At 43.0% G+C, this 27,067-nt stretch overlaps 1 protein-coding gene across 3 annotated transcripts in view; it reads left to right on the forward strand.

Annotated features, from left to right (window-relative positions):
• LOC139376581 (cGMP-dependent protein kinase 1-like) overlaps positions 1 to 27,067 on the forward strand; it is a 140,063-nt gene that overhangs the window by 45,863 nt on the left and 67,133 nt on the right. For 2 of the 3 annotated variants that reach the window (XM_071119333.1, XM_071119334.1), the window contains exon 3: positions 14,562 to 14,675. The exons of the other annotated variant lie outside the window; for it this stretch is intronic. In XM_071119333.1, the coding sequence (XP_070975434.1) occupies positions 14,562 to 14,675 (114 nt within the window). The remainder of the gene's footprint in view (positions 1 to 14,561; positions 14,676 to 27,067) is intronic. 3 annotated transcript variants of the gene reach the window in all.

The raw sequence follows: 27,067 nt of genomic DNA on the forward strand, positions 1-27,067 counted from the left end.
TTTGGTGTGAAAAGTGCAAATTAATCCCAGAACAACAGCAAAGGACCTTGTGAAGATGTTGGAGGAAACAGGTACAAAAGTATCTATATCCACAGTAAAACGAGTCCCATATCGACATAACCTGAAAGGCCGCTCAGCAAGGAAGAAGCAACTGCTCCAAAACCACCATAAAAAAGCCAGACTACGGTTTGCAACTGCACATGGGGACAAAGATTGTACTTTTTGGAGAAATGTCTTCTGGTCTGATGAAACAAAAATAGAACTGTTTGGCCATAACGACCATCGTTATGTTTGGAGGGAAAAGGGGAGGCTTGCAAGCCGAAGAACACCATCCCAACTGTGAATCACGGGGGTGGCAGCATCATGTTGTGGGGCTGCTTCGCTGCAGGAGGGACTGGTGCACTTCATCTTCATGAGGAAGAAAAATGATGTGGATATAATGAAGCAACATCTCAAGACATCAGTAAGGAAGTTAAAGCTTGGTCGCAAATGGGTCTTCCAAATTGACAATTTCACTGTAGAGCCTCTAGCCCTGCTCAATATGCCTTTGCTAACCCTTTTGTTCCACCTCCCACACATGCGGTGACATCACCTGGTTTAAATGATGTTTCTAGAGACAATATCTCTCTCATCATCACTCAATGCCTAGGTTTACCTCCACTGTATTCACATCCTACCATACCTTTGTCTGTACATTATGCCTTGAATCTATTCTATCGCAAATCTATTCTATCGCGCCCAGAAACCTGCTCCTTTTACTCTCTGTTCCGAACGTACTAGATGACCAGTTCTTATAGCCTTTAGCCATACCCTTATCTATTCCTCCTCTGATATAGAGGTTAATCCAGGCCCTGCAGTGCCTAGCTCGACTACTACTCCCAGGTGCTCTCATTTGTTGACTTCTGTAACCGTAAAAGCTTTGGTTTCATGAATGTTAACATTAGAATCCTCCTCCCTAAATTTGTTTTATTCACTGCTTTAGCACACTCTGCCAACCCGGATGTCCTAGCCGTGTCTGAATCCTGCTTTAGGAAGACCAGCGAAAACACTGAAATTTACATCCCTAACTATAACATTTTCTGACAAGATAGAACTGCCAAAGGGGGCAGAGTTGCAATCTACTGCAGAGATAGCCTGCAGAGTTTTGTCTTACTATCCAGGTCTGTACCCAAACAATTCAAGCTTCTACTTTTAAAAATGCACCTTTCCAGAAACAAGTCTCTTGCCGCTTGCTATAGACCACCCTCTGCCCCCAGCTGTGCCCTAGACACCACATGTGAATTGATTTCCCCATCTATCTTCAGAGCTCGTGCTGCTAGGTTACCTAAACTGGGACATGCTTAACACCCCGGCCGTCCTACAATCTAAGCTTGATGCCCTCAATCTCACACAAATTATCAATGAACCTACTGTACCAGGTACAACCCCAAATCCATAAACACGGGCACCCTCATAGATATCATCCTAACCAACTTGCCCTCCAAATACACTTCTGCTGCCTTCAACCAAGATCTCAATGATCACTGCCTCATTGCCTGCATCCGTAATGGGTCTGCTGTCAAACGACCACCCCTCATCACTGTCAAACGCTCTCTAAAACACTTCAGCGAGCAGGCCTTTCTAATCAACCTGGACCGGGTGTCCTGGAAGGATATTGACCTCATTCTGTCAGTAGAGGATGCCTGGTTATTCTTTAAAAGTGCCTTCCTCACCATCTTAAATAAGCATGCCCCATTCAATTTTTTTTTAACCAAGAACAGAACCCTTGGTTCATTCCAGACCTGACTGCCCTTGACCAGCACAAAAACATCCTGTGGCGTACTGCATTAGCATCGAATAGCCTCCGTGATATGCAACTTTTCAGGGAAGTTAGGAACCAATATACACAGGCAGTTAGGAAAGCAAAGGCTAGCTTTTTCTTTTTTTAATTTTCTTTTTTTAAATTTTACCCCTTTTTCTCCCCAATTTCGTAGTATCCAATTGTTGTAGTAGCTACTATCTTGTCTCATCGCTACAACTCCCGTACGGGCTCGGGAGAGACGAAGGTTGAAAGTCATGCGTCCTCCGATACACAACCAACCAAGCCGCTGCTTCTTTAACACAGCACACATCCAACCCGGAAGCAAGCCGCACCAATGCGCCGGAGGAAACACCGTGCACCTGGCCACCTTGGCTAGCGTACACTGCGCCCAGCCCGCCACAGGAGTCGCTGGTGCGCGATGAGACAAGGACACCCCTACCGACCAAGCCCTCCCTAACCCGGGCGACGCTAGGCCAATTGTGCGTCGCCCCACGGACCTCCCGGTCGCGGCCGGTTACGACAGAGCCTGGGCGCGAACCCAGGACTCTGATGGCACAGCTGGCGCTGCAGTACAGCGCCCTTAACCACTGCGCCACCCGGGAGGCCCAAGGCTAGCTTTTTCAAACAGAAATTTGCATCCTGTAGCACAAACTCAAAAATGTTTTCGGACACTGTAAAGTCCATGGAGAATAAGAGCACCTCCTCCCGCCTGCCCACTGCACTGAGGCTAGGAAACAATGTCACCACCAATAAATCCACTGTAATTGAGAATTTCAATCAGCATTTTTCTTTGGCTGGCCATGCTATCCACCTGACTACCCCTACCCCGGTCAACAGCCCTGCACCCCCCACAGCAACTCGCCCAAGCCTCCCCCATTTCTCCTTCACCCAAATCCAGATAGCTGATGTTCTGAAAGCTGCAAAATCTGGACCCCTACAAATCATCCAGGCTAGGCAATCTGGACCCTCTCTTTCTAAAATTATCTGCAGAAATTGTTGCAACCCCTATTACTAGCCTGCTCAACCTCTCTTTCGTATCATCTGAGATTCCCAAAGATTGGAAAGCTGCCACGGTCAATTCTCGGGCTCTGTATACATCAATGATGTTGCTCTTGCTGCTGGTGATTCTCTGATCCACCTCTAAGCAGACGACACCATTCTGTATACTTCTGGCCCTTCTTTGGACAGACGAGCTTCAATGCCATACAACTCTCCTTCCGTGGCCTCCAACTGCTTTTAAATGCAAGTAAAACTAAATGCATGCTCTTCAACCGATCGCTGCCTGCACCTGCCCGCCCGTCCAGCATCACTACTCTGGACGGTTCTGACTTAGAATATGTGGACAACTACAAAGAGCTAGGTGTCTGGTTAGACTGTAAACTCTCCTTCCAGACTCACATTAAGTATCTCCAATCCAAAATTATATCTAGAATTGGCTTCCTATTTCGCAACAAAGCATCCTTCACTCATGCTGCCAAACATACCCTCGTAAAACTGACCATCCTACCGATCCTCGATTTTGGCAATGTCATTTACAAAATGGCTTCCAACACTCTCCTCAACAAACTGAATGCAGTCTATCACAATGCCATCCGTTTTGTCACCAAAGCCCCATATACTACCCACCACTGCACCTGTACGCTCTCGTTGGCTGGCCCTCACTTCATATTCGTCGCCAAACCCACTGGCTCCAGGTCATCGACAAGACCCTGCTAGATAAAGCCCCGCCTTATCTCAGCTCACTGGTCACCATAGCAGCGCCCGTAGCATGCGCTCCAGCAGGTATATTTCACTGGTCATCCCCAAAGCCAACACCTGCATTGGCCTCCTTTCCTTCCAGTTCTCTGCTGCCAATGACTGGAACGAACTGCAAAAATCACTGAAGCTTTAAGCACCAGCTGTCAGAGCAGCTCACAGATCACTGCACCTGTACATAGCCCATTTGTAAATAACCCATCCAACTACCTCAACCCCATACTGTATTTATTTATTTATCTTGCTCCTTTGCATCCAAGTATCTCTACTTGCACATTCATCTTTTGCACATCTATCACTCCAGTGTTTATTTGCTATATTGTAATTACTTCGCCACCATGGCCTATTTATTTCCTTACCTCCCTTATCTGACCTCATTTGCACACAATGTATGTAGACTTTTTCTACTGTAATATTGACTCTATGTCTGTTTATTCCATGTGTAACTCTGTTGTTGTATGTGTCGAACTGCTTTGCTTTTTCTTGGCCAGGCCACAATTGTAAATGAGAACTTGTTCTCAACTGGCCTACCTGGTTAAATAAAGGTGAAATAAAAAATAAAATGAAGGCCTGATTTATGCAGTCTCCTCTGAACAGTTGGTGTTGAGATGTGTCTGTTACTTGAACTCTGTGAAGCATTTATTTGGGCTGCAATCTGAGGTGCAGTCTGAGGTGCAGAGGATAATGAACTTATCCTCTGCAGCAAAGGTCTCACTGGGTCTTCCTTTCATTTGGCGGTACTCATGAGAGCCAGTTTCATCAAAGGGCTTGATGTTTTTTGCGACTGCACTTGAAGAAACTTTCAACGTTCTTGACATTTTCTGGATTGACTGACATTCATGTCTTAAAGTAATGATGGACTGTCGTTTCTCTTTGCTTATTTGAGCTGTTATTTCCATAATATCGACTTGATCGTGCAGAGTAAAGGGTCTGAATGCTTATGTAAATGTGATATTTCTGTTTGTTTTTCTAATCAATTAGCAACATTTTCTAAAAACCTGTTTTTGCATTGTCATTATGGGATATTGTGTGTAGATAGATGAGCAAAAAAAACAATTTAATCAATTTTAGAATAAGGCTGGAACCTAACAAAATGTAGAAAAAGTCAAGGGGTCTGAATACTTTCCGAAGGCACTGTATACAGTATCACGGTGTCAAGGCAGATGAACTAACAGGTTATGTAGCAAACAACGCAATTATCACAACACACAGGTTGTAATATGGCTTTTCTTCCCAATTTGGTTTTCCCGTGGATTTTACCCACTCACTGCTACTGACAGAGGTTAAAGGAGAGACAGGTGGATACAGAGGAAAACAAATGTATTTGTACAGCAAAAGCATCAAAGAAGAGCTTTTGTAAATGGCTCTTCTCTTTGGTACATAGAGAAAGAAGCCAGTTACCTGACAGCAGGAGGTTTACTTGACTTGCTTCTTCTTCTTTTTTTTTTTGCCCGTTGGCAAGTCACAATCAGTAAATGAAGATGCCCCCCCCGTAAGGGCGTCTTGTGAGTGGATTTAATGGCCTATTGACTGCAGAGAGGGAGTTCAGTAAATTGATTTCATTCTAGCTTCTGGTGTATGCAAACATACAATTGTCCAGAATTAACTATTTTGCCTCCCTGTCGTTGCTTATTTGTGTTTGAATATATGCCAACATCCTCAAAGGTAATTTACTATTGACTTGGCTCATTCACAATCAGGGATGAACGTGACATTTGAAATGTTTGGCTTTTGAACATCTGGAACATAAGCCTTGCCACCAGGCTTATTTGCAAAAAAAAAGCACTACATGGCCAAAAGTATGTGGACACCTGCTCGTCGAATATCTTATTCCAAAATCATGGGCATTAATATGGAGTTGGTCCCCCTTTGCTGCTGTAACAGCCTCCACTCTTGGAAGGCTTTCTACTATATGATGGAACATTGCTGCGGGGACTTTCCATTCAGCTACAAGAGCATTAGTGAGGTCGGGCACTGATGTAGGGCGATTAGGCCTGGCTCGCAGTCGGCGTTCCAAATCCTCCCAAAGATGTCAAGGCTCTATGGAGGCCAGTCAAATTCTTCCACATCGATCTCGACAAAGAATTTCTGTCTGGACCTCGCTTTGTGCATGGTGGCATTGTCATGCTGAAACAGGAAAGGGCCTTCACCCGAACCTGTTGCCACAAAGTTGGAAGCACAGAATCATCTAGAAAGTCATTGTAAGATTTCCCTTCATTGGAACTAAGGGGCTTAGATCGAACCATGAAAAACAGCCCTAGATCATTATTCCACCTCCACCAAACTTTACTGTTTGCACTATACATTTGTTCTCCTGGCATCTGCCAATTCCAGATTCGTCCATCGAACTGCCAGATGATGAAGCGTGATTCATCACTCCAGAGAACACGTTTCTACTGCTCCAAAGTTCAATGGCGGCGAGCTTTACACCACTCCAGCCGAAGCTTGGCATTGTGCATGAGGATCTTAGGCTTGTGTGCGGCTACTCGGCTATGGAAACCCATTTCATGAAGCTCCCGGCGAACAGTTATTGTGCTGACGTTGCTTCCAGAGGCAGTTTGGAACTCGGTAGTGAGTGTTGCAACCGAGGACAGACACATTTTTTTCTGTGAGCTTGTGTGGCCTACCACTTCGCGGCTGAGCCGTTGTTGCTCCTAGATGTTTCTACTTCATAATAACATCACTTACAGTTGACCGGGGTGGCTCTAGCAGGCAGAACTTTGGCGAACTGACCTGTCAGCAACGGGTGTCTCTGAAATTGCCGGATCCACTAATTTGAAGGGTGTCCACATACACATGGCCATGTAGTGTAACTGTGACTATCTTCTTTTCTGTTGAGGAAATTATGCTGTAATTAAGTGTATTAATAACAAGCCCATACACTTACGTAATTGGCAGATTATTGGCAGATATTGCACCAATGCCAATGAGGATACATGCAGAGTGAATATGCAGATGACATTTCACTGCCAATATCTATGAAGGTCTTGAAATGGAAATCAGGGACATTGGCGTCAGTGTTGCAATTACTAGAAAAATTCTAGATGTGTGAGTTTGTGGCAGCTGCAGTCAGTGACTGAGCAATTATGGTAACATTACTCACATAGGATTTATTGCAGGTGACATCCCCAAATACACTATCGCTCTGTGTGTCGCCTCAACAACATGATCCGGTTGATTTGTTGGTTTTTCGACACCAACAGTCTATTATGTTGATTGATTCAACAGATAAAAAAAAGAGCATGATGGATGTCGCCAACAAATCAATATTAGGTATTTACAACCACTACAGCAAACAAATCAGCTGATAATAAACGAGAGTGTTGTCATGGTTGGTTATTACATGGTTGATTAAACGTTGACCATAATGTAAGCTGATTGTTATACACAGAGGTCAGAGGGCACATGAGAGCTGGCTTACTTTTACTGCTCACATAGTGAGTGGTTGGGCCCTGGTGTGTGTTTTCTCTTCAACAATTACCATGGTAACGCTTGAAGTTGCTTTAACACCCGTGTAATAACACTGTAACACTCAGGAGAAACATCTTATTGACATGTAATGAACAGGTAGTTAGTTACATTCTATTTATTTGATTGCTCTGTAATCGCATTGTTTATTTTTTCATTATTTCACCTTTATTTAACCAGGTAGGCAAGTTGAGAACAAGTTCTCATTTACAATTGCGACCTGGCCAAGATATGCAAAGCAGTTCGACACGTACAACAACAGAGTTACACATGGAGTAAAACAAACATACAGTCAATAATACTGTAGAAAAATAAGTCTATATACGATGTGAGCAAATGAGGTGAGATAAAGGGAGGTAAAGGCAAAAAAAGGCCATGGTGGCGAAGTAAATACAATATAGCAAGTAAAACACTGGAAGGGTAGGTTTGCAGTGGAAGAATGTGCAAAGTATAAATAGAAATAATGGGGCGCAAAGGAGCAAAATAAATAAATAAATACAGTAGGGGAATAGGTAGTTGTTTGGGCTAAATTATAGATGGGCTATGTACAGGTGCAGTAATCTGTGAGCTGCTCTGACAGCTGGTGCTTAAAGCTAGTGAGGGAGATAAGTGTTTCCAGTTTCAGAGATTTTTGTAGTTCGTTCCAGTCATTGGCAGCAGAGAACTGGAAGGAGAGGCGGCCAAAATAATAATTGGTTTTGGGGGTGACCAGAGAGATATACCTGCTGGAGCACGTGCTACAGGTGGGTGCTGCTATAGTGACCAGTGAGTTGAGATAAGGCGGGGACTTTACCTAGCAGGGTCTTGTAGAGGACCTGGAGCCAGTGGGTTTGGCGACGAGTATGAAGCGAGGGCCAGCCAACGAGAGCGTACAGGTCGCAGTGGTGGGTGGTATATGGGGCTTTGGTGACAAAACGGATGGCACTGTGATAGACTGCATCCAATTGATTGAGTAGGGTATTGGAGGCCATTTTGTAAATGACATCGCCAAAGTCGAGGATCGGTAGGATGGTCAGTTTTACAAGGGTATTTTTGGCAGCATGAGTGAAGGATTCTTTGTTGCGAAATAGGAAGCCAATTCTAGATTTAACTTTGGATTGGAGATGTTTGATGTGAGTCTGGAAGGAGAGTTTACAGTCTAACCAGACACCTAGAATTTGTAGTTGTCCACATATTCTAAGTCAGAACCGTCCAGAGTAGTGATGCTGGACGGGCGGGCAGGTGCAGACAGCAATCGGTTGAAGAGCATGCATTTAGTTTTACTTGTATTTAAGAGCAGTTGGAGGCCACGGAAGGAGAGTTGTATGGCAACAAAGCTCGTCTGGAGGGTTGTTAACACAGTGTCCAAAGAAGGGCCAGAAGTATACAGAATGGTGTCGTCTGCGTATAGGTGGATCAGAGACTCACCAGCAGCAAGAGCGACATCATTTATGTATACAGAGAAGAGAGTCGGCCCAAGAATTGATCCCTGTGGCACCTCCATAGAGACTGCCAGAGGCCCGGACAACAGGCCCTCCGATTTGACACCCTGAACTCTATCAGAGAAGTAGTTGGTGAACCAGGCGAGGCAATCATTTGAGAAACCAAGGCTATCGAGTCTGCCGATGAGGATCGAGTCTATGGAGTCTGCCAATTTGTAATCTAAAGTGTATTGAACTGAATTAAATTCAACAGTGGACACACCATTGGCGTGGCTTCCATGGCCTTGCATGGTGACACCTGCGAGTGGCACTGGCTGTCAGAGGTCTTACATCTTCATTACAGCCGGAGCAAAGAGTTGACAAGCCTTGTGAAGGTGTGTAGCGCTGCCAATGTGTGTCATAAAGCCTGGCAGTCACATAGCGGCAGGCAGGAGACTGACCCCATTTAGCAGGGCTGTTGGATGCCTGCTATACAATAGCTGTCTCTTCTACTAGGTCATTGTTGCTGCGTTCATCATTTGAATCGAGCTGGATGTAGTTTGCATGTGTGCAAAACAGGCACAGATCCAGATATTATCTCACTCTGCTGTGTATTTCAGCTTTCCCATTTTTGTTTCACGCAACACCTCAACAATGTGTCAGAGAGGATTCAGACCAACAAATTCTGGTTAACAGATTCTATGTATTTATGGCTTCGTCTTCCTGAGTTGTAAAATGTTTCTTGTCATAGTCCTATATTTGGGATCTCATCAAAAATCCAAGGTTCTAAGAACATGAAATGGTTCCTGCTTGGTCGATGTGAGCCTTTCCTTGGTGGATAAAACCATTAGGCCTAGCTGCTATAGTCTGACCACCCACAGTGATTAATTTCTCAATCAGACTGAAGTCAGGGGTCCTATTAGCTAACTGTCCCACATGAATAGGTAGGCTATAAGCGTAACCACAATGGATGGCACACTAAAGCATCTCAACACCACAAAGACAGTTTCATTTTCTCTCATAACTACCAGGGCTCCTTCCCGAGGCTCTGTTAGTCCACTGATAAAAGTCTTCAAGATGAAGCCTGCATTGTATTGTGGGGTAATAGAATGTGGTCCCCCATAACCCAACCACCAGTATCTCCTCTGTGATTGGTCTATATCGTCTAGAGATCTAGTCTTTGGCGATGGGGGAGTGAGGAGCGGCGGGAGGAGTACAATATGCCTGACTGCAGTGCACACTGAGAGTATGAATGGCTGGGCCATCGATCCAATGGTTGCTCCTAGATTAACTCTCTCCAGATATAGCAGACAGGCACTTTCATGTGTGACTCTATCTGGGGTTCCTCTTACTGCAGCGCCACGGGATGCCCTGAGCAATCTTTCCCCTGTGTGAAAGCATCTTCAGACTCTCACTGAGATTGCTGCCAGGGTTGTTTATGAGTGACTCTCTACTAAATGTGTTCTCACTCTGTGTTTTTGGACTTACAGTAGAGGTACTGAATAGCGGTACTTTGCTACTGATACAGTATTAATCCCATTAGTGATCATGGACAATCAGTTAGACAGATCTCAACAAGTTCCTTTTAAACAACTAACACCCAGTGTACGTACCCATTGTAAATGCCTAGTTTCTATACCCATGGGGTTATTACGCCAGTTGTTCCCTCTAGTGTAGTAGCGAGTTGATTCATATGAGTGTATTATTTGGAGGATTCAGTGACAGAAGACCAGTTTGATTAAAATACCTATCTAGTCGATTTGGCTATTGTCTACTAGAGGCAGATTTTGTCTGCTCTTATTCATGCCCTTCATGATGTTACACAGTTAAACAGACTTTCCTGAGATGGAAATGAATCCCATGCTTTTCTGGCAGGAAATACAACGATGACTGATACAGAACATTGTGATGCCCTGCCATCGTGCAGCATGGACTTAAATGCAAACGTGACTCTGAGATAAACACTGTATCCGATTGTCCTCCATGTCCTCCATCCCGTTTATCTTATTGTGCTGCCACTCCATCACAGATAAAGCTGTCAGGGGATGATGGATATCTAATACAAGTGTTGGGGAGGAAGGTGGGCTGGCAGGGTGAGATAACTCGCTCCGTGTGTGAAGACCATTACTTTTTGCAGGCGCAGGTGTTGTGCTGTCATTTTAAAAACCCAGTAAATTCTTATGGCCCATTTTCACATTTTGTTTTTTGAAGGTGAATTACGGAACAGTCAAGATAATATCAGAACTTGTTTGAAGGGAGTAGATATGTGTACATTTCATTCTCCAGCTGATAAAGGAGCTGCCAACAGTGCTGGAGAAGATGTCTCCCTCCAGAAGCCTTAGATGGAAGAGAGGCTGTTGATGCTGTCACCATTTGGGTCAGTTCCACACTGCGTTTGCCTAGATGCAATGTTTAGATCAATTTCACACAGCTGTAGTCAGTGCACCACAGGGTACCATCAAACCACATCAACTGTGTTTTGCCTTTGTTTTTATCTGCCCTGGCCTCAAATCAAAAACACCAGAGGTGCTTTTGGAAGGAAAGGCTCAAGTTATTTCGCAAATGTATGGTGTTCAGTGAACACAATGGAACCAGGATTGTAAAAAATCACATAAAAAGAAAAGGTAAGAAGGTGTAAAACAAGAGATAAGATAGAGGTAAGAAAATATGTAGCTTAATCCACAGGAGGTTGGTGATACCTTAATTTGGGAGGATGGGCTTGTGGTAAAGAATGGATCGGAATTGGTGGAATGGTATGTGCCTTCAGAAAGTATTCTCACCCCTTGACTTTTTCCACATTTTGTTGTGTTACCGCCTGAATTTGAAATGGATTAAATTGAGATATTTTGTCACTGGTCTACAATATCCCCCAATGTCAAAGTTTCCCTCCCATTTCCAAGAATCTTCCAAACATGATTTTGCAACCCTTACAAGCAAGTCACATTATGCTGGTTTGCAAAGTGATGTGTAATTCCTATTGGAATCCAGACAGAATTAGGATATTCAACATTTGGAATTTGTATTTATTCATAATGACTGCCAGGGCAAGGAACTTTGTGATGAGACTATCTAAGCCGTTTAAACTGGAACAACCGTTATGGGTACTAAAAATAGAACTCATTGATTGGATTAGTTTAGAAAAATGTACGTTATTTATCTTTGTGGAGCATAAAATAATCAATCATTCTATGTACAGTGCCTTGCGAAAGTATTCGGCCCCCTTGAACTTTGCGACCTTTTGCCACATTTCAGGCTTCAAACATAAATATATAAAACTGTATTTTTTTTGTGAAGAATCAACAACAAGTGGGACACAATCATGAAGTGGAACGACATTTTTTGGATATTTCAAACTTTTTTAACAAATCAAATACTGAAAAATTGGCCGTGCAAAATTATTCAGCCCCTTTACTTTCAGTGCAGCAAACTCTCTTCAGAAGTTCAGTGAGGATCTCTGAATGATCCAATGTTGACCTGAATGACTAATGATGATAAATACAATCCACCTGTGTGTAATCAAGTCTCCGTATAAATGCACCTGCACTGTGATAGTCTTAGAGGTCCGTTAAAAGCGCAGAGAGCATCATGAAGAACAAGGAACACACCAGGCAGGTCCGAGATACTGTTGTGAAGAAGTTTAAAGCCGGATTTGGATACAAAAACATTTCCCAAGCTTTAAACATCCCAAGGAGCACTGTGCAAGCGATAATATTGAAATGGAAGGAGTATCAGACCACTGCAAATCTACCAAGACCTGGCCGTCCCTCTAAACTTTCAGCTCATACAAGGAGAAGACTGATCAGAGATGCAGCCAAGAGGCCCATGATCACTCTGGATGAACTGCAGAGATCTACAGCTGAGGTGGGAGACTCTGTCCATAGGACAACAATCAGTCGTATATTGCACAAATCTGGCCTTTATGGAAGAGTGGCAAGAAGAAAGCCATTTCTTAAAGATATCCATAAAAAGTGTCGTTTAAAGTTTGCCACAAGCCACCTGGGAGACACACCAAACATGTGGAAGAAGGTGCTCTGGTCAGATGAAACCAAAATTGAACTTTTTGGCAACAATGCAAAACGTTATGTTTGGCGTAAAAGCAACACAGCTCATCACCCTGAACACACCATCCCCACTGTCAAACATGGTGGTGGCAGCATCATGGTTTGGGCCTGCTTTTCTTCAGCAGGGACAAGGAAGATGGTTAAAATTGATGCGAAGATGGATGGAGCCAAATACAGGACCATTCTGGAAGAAAACCTGATGGAGTCTGCAAAAGACCTGAGACTGGGACGGAGATTTGTCTTCCAACAAGACAATGATCCAAAACATAAAGCAAAATCTACAATGGAATGGTTCAAAAATAAACATATCCAGGTGTTAGAATGGCCAAGTCAAAGTCCAGACCTGAATCCAATCGAGAATCTGTGGAAAGATCTGAAAACTGCTGTTCACAAATGCTCTCCATCCAACCTCACTGAGCTCGAGCTGTTTTGCAAGGAGGAATGGGAAAAAATGTCAGTCTCTCGATGTGCAAAACTGATAGAGACATACCCCAAGCGACTTACAGCTGTAATCGCAGCAAAAGGTGGCGCTACAAAGTATTAACTTAAGGGGGCTGAATAATTTTGCACGGCCAATTTTTCCGTTTTTGATTTGTTAAAAAGGTTTGAAATATCCAATAAATGTCGTTCCACTTCATGATTGTGTCCCACTTGTTGTTGATTCTTCACAAAAAAATACAGTTTTATATCTTTATGTTTGAAGCCTGAAATGTGGCAAAAGGTCGCAAAGTTCAAGGGGGCCAAATACTTTCGCAAGGCACTGTACATGCAAAAACACAAATATGAAATGCAATTAGAAAAAAAATTAACCTGAAGTAGAGCATGCTGGGAAATATGCCTTTTTAGGGTACCACCCCAGTGATAAAGCCGTTAGTTCCAAAAATTCATCATTGTACCTTATGGTACAAAACATACACAAAATGTGTTTGTACCCTGAGAAACAGAAATGTACCTTACCCCTTGTTTTGAGAGTGAGAATGTGATTATTGTACATTTTTTTATATTTATTTATTTTATCTTTATTTAACTAGGCAAGTCAGTTAAGGACAAATTCTTATTTTCAATGACAGCCTAGGAACAGTGTGTTTACTGCCTGTCCAGGGGCAGAACGACAGATTTGTACCTTATCAGCTCGGGGATTTGAACTTGCAACCTTTCGGTTACTAGTCCAATTCTCTAACCACTAGGCTACCCAAAGTATTGGGTAAGAAAATGTACCATTATATTCTTTACCCGCACATGTACCCTATAAGGTACTGAACAGTACTATGTGAGATAATTATGTGTACCTTTGAAGGTACATTTTGTGTATTTTAATATTTTTGTACCCCAGGGAACAATACTGTACCCTAACCGTCCGTACCCTTATTTCTAAAAGTGTATCAGAATTGACATATGCTCCAATGACGCACTTATAAAATGTTCTCACTACGTGGCATTTTGGTAAATGCATGTTGCACCTCCGGCCATTAGGAGAAACAATGTATTGTTCAAACATTCATGACCAATGAGTGGCCAATGACCAATGAGGGATTGGAATGACCCATCTGTTCTGATTAGAGAATGGCAGTCCTTCATCTTGGCGCCAGTCTGTAAACTGTGAGTTGTTGCTGCTTGGTGAAATGCCCACTTGCCAGAATCAGATACATCAATGCAGAGATGGGGATTTTGGAGCCTGCAGGTCTCTGCTGGACATTCAGCGACATTCATTCCCTCACGTTCCAGCAATACTTTCAATCTCCCCCATCTGTCACTTCCTAATGATTTAAAACAAATGTCTGTTTTGCTATTCCCTTTCCCCTATATTTTTCTCCTAGCCAGTGTCCCATTTTCCCCCTGAGCCCATTATTGTGGAGTCTGCATACCATTCTGCTGTGATCCCTCTCTCATGTCCCATTTAAGTAATGAATTTAGAATGTTATTGTAGTGCATTAGCTTTGACTTCTCCCCAATCTGGGCAACAGCAGCACGGAGCAGCACGGTGACATTTCCAGCTTGTCATGCTCACTTTCACGGACCGTGCATCAGCGGGGGAAATGAGAAAGTGTGCTCTGCTCTGTCGTTTTTTCCTTGCAGATGGGAAGGTGGAGGTGACAAAGGAAAGCATGAAGCTGTGCACCATGGGTCCTGGGAAGGTGTTTGGGGAGCTGGCCATTCTCTACAACTGCACCAGGACTGCCACCGTCAAGAGTAAGTGTGACCAGTATAATGGAGACAGTGGGTCGCCCAAGCACTCTACACCATAGTTGAGTTCAGTTATAAGCTTGACCATAACTGTCCACAGGCTTATCTGCCATATACTCCCTGGACCTGATATACTAAGCATTTGCACATGTTATTTTCAGAAGGTAAGAAAGAAATCCCTATCCAAGCTTAGTAAATCAAACCTACGGGCCTTTCAGCAGCAGTGAGTTGAGCCGAGGCGATTAACATGTAAAGTACACATTTTCATTCTCTGAGCTTTGTTTTGAATCAATTATGAATATCCACCCGGCATGGAATCGGACAAATGATTCCCCCCATTAATTTCTTATGAATTAATGCCAGGTAAACACACTGGTCGATTTGACTAATTCCACCTCCGAGATACTGATAACAGCCTCTGAGTAGTTTGTTGTGCTTTGAAGGTTACATTTCTGCTTTTGTCAAACACAGAGAGAGAACTTAAGCACACACACAGATTAACATGTCTATCTTGAGGAGATTCACTTTCTATTTTTACACTTGATTAATCATTGATTAATCATTTAAAAAGGAGGGTGTACCTGGAATTGCTGTTCGGCATATTTATTTTTATAGAGCACCTTTTAGGCAAATCAATTTCTTTTGACATAACTAAAGTCAGATTAGTATGGAAACATAACTGAAAGCAAATGTAGCCATTATCTTGTCATGTCCATAGTTCCTTGTAGTGACAGCTGTATATTTCTGTTGCTCTGGGGCCAATGTAAATGGTAAGAGTAGCAGCTGTTGATGAAAACAAATCTGATTAGGCTATTTCATGCACAGCATCCATTTCAATTGTTTTTATATATCAAATCTAGTTTTTCGGGGGAAGGTTTAGAGCGTAGTGAATGCACCCACTCAAGCACTCCCACGCGTTCATTTAGGTCTGTTGTAACCACACAACCCACCTGCACACGCGCACACACACAGATCATCACAAAGACTTCAACATGTTTTTCTAGACGTTGTTCATACTTTCAACAAGAGAAGATGATTTCATTGTGTAAAAAGCCCAGTGAGTCAGTCTAGCTGAAACAACATGCAAAATCTGCTCAAATCCTCACTGTTTTAGCTTCAATTGATTCTAGCTACATTGATTCTTTCAAAGGACACACATTATGCATTGTGTTTCTTTAGCCACAAAGAATGTGTAAAAAAAAAAAAAAAAATCACTTTGTTTCTTTTCCTCTGAAACACATCAAAAGCTTCCCTCACATGCAGCTTTGATGAGTCTGCCACCAAAAGTGAGCCTGGTTACAGCTACAGGTGTAATGAGCATTCGCTCTGAACTAGTGGTTGTCTCTGCAGAGAGTCACGGCAAAACACCATTACTGTGTTTTTCTAAAATAAATGAAGAGATTAATTAAACAATCAATTACTGTAAAATGAAGCAGCGTTATCAATTAATTTGTTTACTGCATTTAAATAAAAAATTGAGAAGTGATGGTACTTGCTTAGACTTAGATTCCCTCTTTCATTCACTGACTGTGGTAGTAGAAGCAGCACTTCATTAGTATTGCAACAATGTAATGGGGGTCATAAGAGTTCTGATGTCTAGGATCCTTCTGGGACAAATCTAGCTGCAGTTTGTGGGACGATCTCAGTCCTTCACGATAACAGTTGTCACCGATGTCTTTGGAAATATGGCAGGTCCTATACAGCGTCAAAAAAAGTGTGATATAGTTTGTGACTGAAAAGGGCTGCTATTGGAGAAAGAGCTTTCTTGTACTTTCAAAGCTGGACTGGCCAGAGCCTGAAACACTTTTCCTTGAATGTACAGAAAGAAGAACCCCTAAGGAGTCAATGACAGACCTCTCTATATCACTCTCCTCCAATGTATCAGCCATCTGTTAGTATACTTATATTTTCATGGGATTATTTTCATGCAGTGAAACAGTAATGTGTTTCAAAGTAATGGCACACCCACATCTATAGGTATTGGCAGCCAGTTGACATGGCAGCCGTTCAACATTTTTCACCAGCAACATGTCTGTCCACTCTCTTCTGCTGTGTTGTTGGAGTGTTAGCATAAGGTGATGATCCGCCCCCCCTCTCTCTTTCTTTTATATATTTTCAGGGGCGCAACTTTCACTGGGGACAGAGGGATGAGTCCCCCCCCCCCCCCCCCACATTCTGAAATTGCATTTTTGTCCCCACAGTTTTATTATTGGAATGTGATACAAAACGAGGCAACAGTGTCCTTTAGGACCATGTGGACGCTTCCGAGCGGTCGGGTAGGCTGTTTGGAGTGTTTATCCGACTGGATTTTTAATTTTTTTTATAATAAATGTCCTCCCCACTTAACCAAAGTTGCACCCCTGTATATTTTCACACAAAGTCATTACCAGTATTAAGAGGGGCTGTCTGTTTTTTGGAGGGTGCTGTATTGTCCCTCTCTCGTTTTCATTCAGGTGTTATGTTGGCTGAATAGCTTGTTGCCATAGAGACATCTCTATCCTGACTATTTATACTGAGTCCCAGGAGAAAATGCGTTTCACCCCCTTGTATGCCGCTAATAACCACAAAGAGCAGGCACAGCCAATCCTATTGCTTCATTAAAACTACCCCAGGACTCCTGCCTGTAACTCAAGGTAAACGGTTGCTGCAGGGAAATATAATAAACCACTCATCTGATGCTTCATATTTTTCCTGAAGTTGAAGGTTGATAGAGACGTCGCTATCTGCGTTTATGTTGTTGCCATGGTTTAGATGTACTTCCATGGATTGTTTAGCTTTGTAGCATGCTGTGGACATAGTGGACTTAGTATTGGCTTTCTGTGAGCTTGTGAGACTGGCAGTTATGTACTATAAGCTTAATGGCTAGGGCTGTTGCGGTGACCGTGTTACCGCCACACCGGCAGTCATGAGTCATGACCTGAGTAAAATTCTACGTGACCATTGAGTTACGGTGATCTGCACTCTGGGCATGCGTTAGTTGTACCAACTCACTGACAACTCATCATCAGGTTGCTAATGGTTTGGTACTCAGGGCTCTATTGTTCCCTCTAACCACTCTGACATCAATGTGAATGCTATCGCAAATCGCATCAAACACTTATCATCAAAACAGTGTGTATTTTTAAGACTCACCTCACCTGTTGCACAGCGAAATTACCGGAGTAGCCTACCTGATGTGAGTGAAAAACGTACTGGCGGGAAAGTGTTCTCCATTCGCTATTCCAGTGCATACGGATGACACCATTTTTTTTGTCTTGTGTCCGATCCTGCCCGCTTGATAATGGGCCATTCTAAATCAAAACAAATGTTACATATTAGTAAAGACAAGATTCAATTGAGAGTAGTCTGAAGGGTGAAAATATGATCACTTTATGAGAGAACAGCCTAAATATAGCCTGAGACAAGGTACAGAGTGCAAGCTTTTTTTCCTCCAGGCTTTCTCAAATCATCAATAGCCTGTAGTCGCATCATGCAGCCCATATACGTTTTGATTCTAAGGTTTGTATCATTCACAACTAAGTTGCCAAATGACCCTAAATCTAGTGTATAGGTCCTGTTTCAAATGACACATTTTGCGCTCAACATTGCACGCATATAAAGTGTCTCTCTCGTTCGGGAATGGGGAAAAATACATTTTCCATTTTAATTCAGCTAAGATCAATTATATTATTCTTACTATAATATATACTGAACAAAAATATAAACACAACATGCAACCATTTAAACGATTTGACTGAGTTACAGTTCATATAAGGAAATCAGTCAATTGAAATGAATTCATTAGGCCCTAATGTATGGATTTCACATGACTGGGCAGGGTCCCAGCCATAGGAGGGCCTGGGAGGGCATAGCTGCACCCACTTGGGAGCCAGGCCCACACACTGGGGAGCCAGGCCCAGCCAATCAGACTTAGTTTTTCCCCACAAAAGGGCTTTATTACAGAGAGAAATACACCTCAGCACCCCTCCCCCTCCCCCTCAGCCAGCTGATCCCACAGGTGAAGAAGCCAGATGTGGAGGTCCTGGGCTGTGGTCTACGGTTGTGAGACTGGTTGAACACACTGCCAAATTCTCTAAAACAACTTTGGAGGCAGCTAATGGTGGAGAAATTAACATTAAATTCTCTGGCAACAGCTCTGGTGGACATTCCTGCAGTCAGCATGCCAATTGCACGCTCCCTCAAAACCTGTGACACTGACCCGTAGCACTCACGTATGTAGCCATGAAGTGCTTTGAAAGGCTGGTCATGGCTCACATCAACACCATCATCCCAGAAACCCTACACCCACACCAATTATCATACCGCCCCCAACAGATCCGATCTCTATTGCACTCCACACTGCTCTTTCCCATCTGGATAGAAGGAACACCTAAATGCTGTCCATTTACTACAGCTCAGCGTTCAACACCATAGGGCCCTCAAAGTTCATCACTAAGCTAAGGACCCTGGGACTAAACACCTCCCTCTGCGACTGGATCTGCCACATCTGCCACGGTGATCCTCAACACGGGGGCCCCTCAGGGATGCCTGCTTAGTCCCCTCCTGTACTCCTTGTTCACCCATGACTGCGTGGCCAAGCACTACTCCAACACCATCATTAAGTTTGCCGACGACACAACTGTGGTAGGCCTGATCACCAACAACGAGACAGCCTATAGGGTGGAGGTCAGAAAAACAACCTCTTCCTCAACGTGATCAAGACTGCGCCGTACAGGATGGCCACCGTTTTGCAAGCTCCGACGCAATTTGCTATTTTGTGATTATTTTCTCTTTTATTTTGAGTCTATTTTCACGTAATGTATCCGCTATTATTTCTTACAACCGACAATATCTCTTGAACATCAGATCGGCAGTTACTTACCCCAATTCCTGCTTTTACTTCGACTCATCTGTCCTAGGCTTTCTCTGTAATTCCAACCCAATTTTCAGGCTACCCAAGAGGAAACGCTAACAAGAGAGGGAGGATCCTGGTGAGATTAAGGCGAAGGATAAACTGGCCACCTCTTCCCTCAATTCTACTGGCAAATGTACAGTCACGGATTCGATACCAACGGGGACACTTGGAATTGCAATATTCTTTACTTTTCAGAAACATGGCTCTCAGACATGATACCCCCAACGGCTAGCCAACTCGATGTATTCTCCATTCACCAAGCGTACAGGACAGTGGAGTTGGAGAATTTGAAGGGGGGAGGGGTTTGCCTCTTCAGCAACTCCAACTGGTAGGCTAATTCCAGTGCGGTGGAAGTGTCGACCCACTGTTCACCAGTCTTGGAATACCTTATGGCCAAATGCTGAACTTTCTACCTCCCGAGGGAGTTTCCAGCTGTTATTGTGACTGCTGTATACACCTGAGGACAATAAAAATAACACGCTGGTGAATAACAAACTGTACAATCAACAAGCAGGAAACACTACACCCAGAGGCTGCCTTTCTGGTTGCCGGCAATTTTAATTTGCTGTCACTATGACACGTGATGCCCAACTTCCATCAACAAGTTTACAACGCCACTAAGGACGTTAAAGTCCTAGACCACTGCTATTCTACCCAAAAGCAAGCAAACAAGACCCTCCCTCATCCGCTATTTGGGCAAATCAGGTCACAACTCCGTACTCTCTCTTTCTGTTTACAAGCAGAAACTAAAACAGGAAGTACCCGCAATTCAGAAAAGTTCAAGAGAATCTGCATGCTTTTTTTTGCATCTCAGTCTCCTTGGGTTATTCCTTTTCATGGTTTTGAGTGCGAGTACTTTTTGAACCCTACAATAAACTACAATGACCAAAATCCTTTTTACATTTTTTTTTTTTTAGGGTCGGATAGATACAGATCTCTGGACAGCCTGCTAGGTTCGGTTAGATCCACGATTCCCAAACTCGGTTCTCGGGACCCAAAGGGGTGAACGTTTTTTTTTTTTTGTCTTAACACTTAACAGCTGATTCAAATAATCAAAGCTTGATGATTAGCTGATCATTTTAATCAGCTGTATAGTGCTAGGGCAAAAAAACTAAACGTGCACCCTTTGGGGCCCCCGAGGACCGAGTTTGGGAAACCCTGGGTTAGATACATACACACACAGACTGCATAGACCACATGAGAGAGGAATGTACACAGCACGTCAAGAGGGACAGAGACAGTTGGTGAAAGTATGCCTTATGTACTTTGAGGAACTAGTAAAATGTTGATTCTGTCAGACAGCTCTGCGGCATATAGATAACCTTCGATTGGCTGGCTGGCTGCTATTGGCTGAGCAGAGATGATATGAGCACTTTAAAGGAATTAAAGTCATCAAATAAAACTAAGTAATAAAACACAGCTGAAATGTTGTATTTCATAATCATTTCATTTTTTTAAATTATTGATGTCTGGCCAATGTGGACCTGACAGAGACATTGTAATATTTGCAATGTTTTGTCAATTGAATGTTCACTATCTTTGACTTTTGGAATTTCTATTAAAAAGCTCTCTAATCATTGCAATGCAATTATTTCTTTATGCATTACATATACTTTTTAAAAATGATTGAAATCAAAAACATGTCATCATTTTTTCAATAATTGGACCGAAACCGAACCAACCTCAATAAGCATTAATCGCTCAGCACTACCTGCTCGAAAACCTGTTTGGATTTAGATATAATTGCCATCAATATGTTGGAGGCTTTAAGTGAGAGGTTTAACGCCTTTATATTTAAGCGTGTTCACCTTCCAAACTCATGTTTGTTATATAAATACAACAAATAATAAAAAGCCTCAAAGAATCGGATTGAATCTAATGAACACAATGAATGGCCACAGCTAACAGGGGCCGGGCGAGTCGGGTAGTGCGGGCGAGTCTCCATGCCACTCGCTACTAAAGTACCATTCAGTCACTCCACTCCACACTGTAGAGATTTTCCTAACAGCTGGAGTCCATCAGTACAAGAATATAGACATTTTAGGGTAGTGTATTAAGTTGTTCTGCTTATAAAGAAGAAGAAAGAAGGAAAATATAAATACATGTGTTTTCATGCCTGAGATCTCTTCAAAACAAATGTAGCCCTCACCATGCTGTAGCCTCAAGTCAAACGACTGACTGCTGTGCTAAATATAAATATACCTCTCTCTCCTCCCCCTCTCTCTGGCCTCATCAAACATGCCGAATATATGTACTTTCTAAAGAGGTCTCCTCTCTCTCTCTCTCTCTCTCTCTCTCTCTCTCTCTCTCTCTCTCTCCTCCCTCTCTCTCTGGCCTCATCAAACATGCCAAATATATGTACTTTCTAAAGAGGTCTCCTCTCTCTCTCTCTCTCTCTCTCTCTCTCCTCCCTCTCTCTCTGGCCTCATCAAACATGCCAAATATATGTACTTTCTAAAGAGGTCTCCTCTCTCTCCTCCCCCTCTCTCTGGCCTCATCAAACATGCCGAATATATGTACTTTCTAAAGAGGTCTCCTCTCTCTCTCTCTCTCTCTCTCTCTCTCTCTCTCTCTCTCTCAGGCTTTATACAGATCTCTCTCTCTCTCTCTCTCTCACTCTCTCTCTCTCTGGCCTCATCAAACATGCCAAATATATGTACTATCTAAAGAGGTCTCCTCTCTCCCTCTCTCTCTCTCTCTCTCTCTCTCTCTCTCTCCCCTTCCTCTCTCTCTGGCCTCATCAAACATGCCAAATATATGTATTTTCTAAAGAGGTCTCCTCTCTCTCTCTCTCTCCTCCCTCTCTCTCTTCTCCCTCTCTCTCTCTCTCCTCCCCCTCTCTCTCTCCTCCCCCTCTCTCTCTCTCTCTCTCTCTCTCTCTCTCTCTCTCTCTTTCTCTCTCTCTCAATTCAATTCAATTCAATTCAAGGGCTTTATTGGCATGGGAAACATGTGTTAACATTGCCAAAGCAAGTGAGGTAGATAATATACAAAAGTGAAATAAACAATAAAAATGAACAGTAAACATTACACATACAGAAGTTTCAAAACAATAAAGACATTACAAATGTCATATTATATAAACAGTGTTTTAACGATGTACAAATGGTTAAAGGACACAAGATAAAATAAATAAGCATAAATATGGGTTGTATTTACACTGGTGTTTGTTCTTCACTGGTTGCCCTTTTCTCGTGGCAACAGGTCACAAATCTTGCTGCAGTGATGGCACACTGTGGAATTTCACCCAGTAAATATGGGAGTTTATCAAAATTGGATTTGTTTTCTAATTCTTTGTGGATCTGTGTAATCTGAGGGAAATATGTCTCACTAATATGGTCATACATTGGGCAGGAGGTTAGGAAGTGCAGCTCAGTTTCCACCTCATTTTGTGGGCAGTGAGCACATAGCTTGTCTTCTCTTGAGAGCCATGTCTGCCTACGGCGGCCTTTCTCTCTCTCTCTCTCTCTCTCTCTCTCTCTCTCTCTCTCTCTCTGTTTTTCTATCACTCTCGCGGTCTCCCACTCTCTCTTTCTGTCTCTCCCTATCTCTCTCTCTCTCTCCCTCTCTCTCTCTCTCTGTTTTTCTATCACTCTCGCGGTCTCCCACTCTCTCTTTCTGTCTCTCCCTATCTCTCTCTCTCTCTCTCTCTCTCTCTCTCTCTCTCTCTCTGTCTCTCACTTTCTCTACCCCCCTTCCCTCCTGCCAGACTAAACTCACACAAACCAGAGCCCCACATGTCACCTCAACCTGCCAGGCCAGGCCCCTGTGAAATGATAGTGTTATATGGAGCATACAAAGAGGACCCCTTTACCCTCCCCTGACAGACAGATAGCACTTTACCATGGTTTCCCCTTCTAAAGGAAAACATTGACCTGACACATTTTTGGCTAATTGGTATAGATGGAGCTACCAGCTACCCTCTCATTCAGGAGGAATGTCTTGGTAGTGTTGGGGAAGCTACTCTGAAAATATAATTTACCAAGCTACCAATTACGTCACACTGGAGGAAGTTAAACTACAGTAACAACTACCCTTAAGAATAATATTGTTCCCTTAATTAAATCTACTTTGAAAAAGTAGTTCACAACATTGCAACTACTTTGTTAAAATTATCATATTTAAATCTGAAATGTCGTAGACTACAAATTGCAAGAACAGATCACTCTGGAGTCAGATGTTAGCAATGTGTAATTTGGCCTGTTTGAAAGTTATTAACTAACACTGTTAATCCGCCACTGCCTTGTCTTAGGTTGACTGCAGCATTCCGTAATGTAAACAGACACTCACCTATACTGCTGAGTCTACAGTTCTTTGCATCCATTTTTTCTGTGCGTTTTCCACCATAGTGACACCTAGTAAGAGTGCTTGTCTAGGATCAGGTCCCTGTTGTCCCCATGTAATGTTACTCATTATGATCTAAAACGCCAAACTGACCAGCACTCCTGCTCTGAGAGGCTTTATGAATACGGGCCCAGGAAGAGAAGGTGCCGGAAGGTCTTTTTTCGATGGATGTTGTGAAAATGATCTGTTTGCTCTGGTGACGACACTTCAAAAGGGGAGTGTCAGGTGGTGTCAATATTTGAGGCTCACAACCCTATAGGAATTCAAGGGTAAATGCTGTACATGGTGCGTCCGGAGCTACAGGACAACATCTGTAACACTGAGTCATAACATCTGTTTTTGGTGGACTATTTTATTTACACAAATTACATATTGGCCATATGCTGCCAGGACCCAGTCAATTGAGAGGATTGTGTTAGTTACACAAAGTACGAAACGGAAGCCTTATAACTAATAAAACTGCAATGGTATCTAAAGTTGGAACGTTTTCCACACAAACAAAAATCACTTAAAAGCCCTCTGTTCCCAAAAGTGACATTTCTCATTGAAGAGCTTTAAAAGCTTTTTCGTCTCTTGCTGAGTAATATCTGCAGGACATAGCTGTAATAACCTGCCTGGTCTGCATGAACGCACCGGGAACTTTCCAAAACAGATTGCTCTTCATACCGCTTCCTCCTTTACCCATACTCCAATACTTTAATTAACAGACCGTTGCCTGTTCCCTGCCGCAGCACATAACTGGAGTGTCACATCACACATCACACCCACAATCCCCCCAAAAACAATATAGTGAGTGATGACATCCTCTGTATGTATAGCAGCAGGCCAGAATTGAGTATTTGATAAAGAAAACAAACCTAAACAAATTATCTGCGAGTGGAATGTCACCCACTGGAGTTACTCACTGGGAGTGTGACGTTAAAGGGGGCAAGTGAAGTGTCAGTAGGATTTCACGTGAGGCTGGTAAAAACCCACAGAAGTGTACTGAGAATTGACTCACTAGTCTCTGCCTCACTGCTGTTCCTCTCCTGGACCACCTGGATCTTTAAATGGGCTGTGGTGACGTCTGAAGAGCTGTTTACAAGGCTCTTAAGAGACATGGGATTGCTGGCCAACCGGGAAGCTCTATTGGTCTGTCTGGGGTCATCAAGACTCTGACAGGAAATATAAGAGATATTCCTTATTCTTCGAACAGGAAATGTTCCCAGCATTCCTCAGACACAACCAAACAATGGAAGCTGACTATACTACAGTATATAGTTCTGTTGCTCTTAAAAGAAATATACTGATTTTCTGTGGCATGTTTTTATTACTGCCTGGGGCAATTTAATTATGTACTAAAGAAGTCAAACAAATCAAACAGCCAGTAGCTGCAGGCAGGGAGGATTGTAATTCTTTGGAGTTAATGTGTTTTTATTCTGCTTCCAGATGTCGGCTTTCCAGTGACTGATTGGTGCCTCATTCATTATACTGTAGCCTATGTATACTGAAAAAAATCTAAATGCACCATGTGAAGTGTTGGTCCCGTGTTTAATGAGCTGAAATAAAAGATCCTAGAAATGTTCCATATGCACAAATAGCTTATTTATCCAAAAATGTATATCCCTGTTAGTGAGCATTTCTCCTTTACAAAGATGATCCATCCACCTGACAGGTGTGGCATATCAAGAAGCTGATTAAACAGCATGATCATTACACATGTGCACCTTGCGCTGGGGACAATAAAAGGCCACTAAAATGTGGAATTTGTCACACAACACCTCAAGGTTTGAGGGAGCGTGCAATTGGCATGCTGACTGCAGGAATATCCACCAGAGCTGTTGCCAGAGAAATTAATTTCTCTACCATAAGCCACCTCCAACGTCATTTTATTGAATTTGTCAGAATGTCCAACCTGCCTCACAACCGCAGACCACGTGTAACCACGCCAGCCCAAGACCTCCACATCTGACTTCTTCACCTGCGGGATGGTCTGAGACTAGCCACCCAGTGATCTGACGAAACCGTGGGTTAGCACAACCAAATAATATCTGCACAAACTGTCAGAAACCGTCTCAGGGAAGCTCATTTGCGTGCTCTTTGTCCTCACCAGGGTCTTAACCGACTTCAGTGGGCAGATGCTCACCTTCAATGGCCACTGACATGCTGGACAAGTGTGTTCTTCACGGATGAATCCCGGTTTCAACTGTACCGGGCAGATGGCGTCATGTCGGCGAGCAGTCTGCCCCATGGTGGCGGGGGGGTTATGGTATGGGTAGGCATAAGCCACGGACAACGAACACAATTGCATTTTATAATTGTCAATTTGAATGCATAGAGATACCGTGATGATATCTTGAAGCCTATTGTTGTGCCATCACCTCATGTTCCAGCATGATACTGCACGGCCCCATGTCGCAAGGATCTGTACACAGTTACTGGAAGCTGAATATGCCCTAGTTCTTTCATGCCTGCATACTCACCAGACATGTCACCCATTGAGCATGTTTGGGATGCTCTGGATTGATGGGTATGACAGCGTGTTCCAGTTCCCGCCAATATCCAGCAACTTTGCACAGTCATTGAAGAGAAGTGGGACAACATTCCACAGCCTGATCCTCTATGTGAAGGAGATATGTCATGCTGCATAAAGCAATTTGTGGTCACAACAGATACTGATTGGTGTTCTGATCCACGCCCCTACCTTTTTTTAAAAAGGTTTCTGTGACCAACAGATGCGTATCAGTATTCCCAGTTGTGTGAAATCCATAGATTAGGGCCTCATTTATATATTTCAATTGACTGATTTCCTTATTTGAACATTAACTCAGTAAAATCGTGAAAATTGTTGCATGTTGAGGTTATAGTTTTGTTCAGTGTATAAGAAAGAATGTCCATTTAGTCAGGAATACAAATTATTCAAATGAACCCAGTTAGCAGGTAACTTATCATACTGTGGAGATCTCCATTTCATTATGACAGCAGGCAGGCATACAGAGGAGAAACAAGAAGTAGGGCATATATGACTTCCATTCTACAGTCAGTCCTCTCCTCCCCTCATCCCACAAGTAGGGCGTAACCTACTTCCAGTAATGTTGGTACAAAATGAGTAATAGTCTCCAGGAAATATATTATTTGATTTGTATAGGAGACCCAGAAATACGCACCATTTGATCTTTGC

Source organism: Oncorhynchus clarkii, chromosome 20 (assembly GCF_045791955.1).
Source record: "Oncorhynchus clarkii lewisi isolate Uvic-CL-2024 chromosome 20, UVic_Ocla_1.0, whole genome shotgun sequence".
Taxonomy (NCBI): Eukaryota; Metazoa; Chordata; class Actinopteri; order Salmoniformes; family Salmonidae; genus Oncorhynchus; species Oncorhynchus clarkii.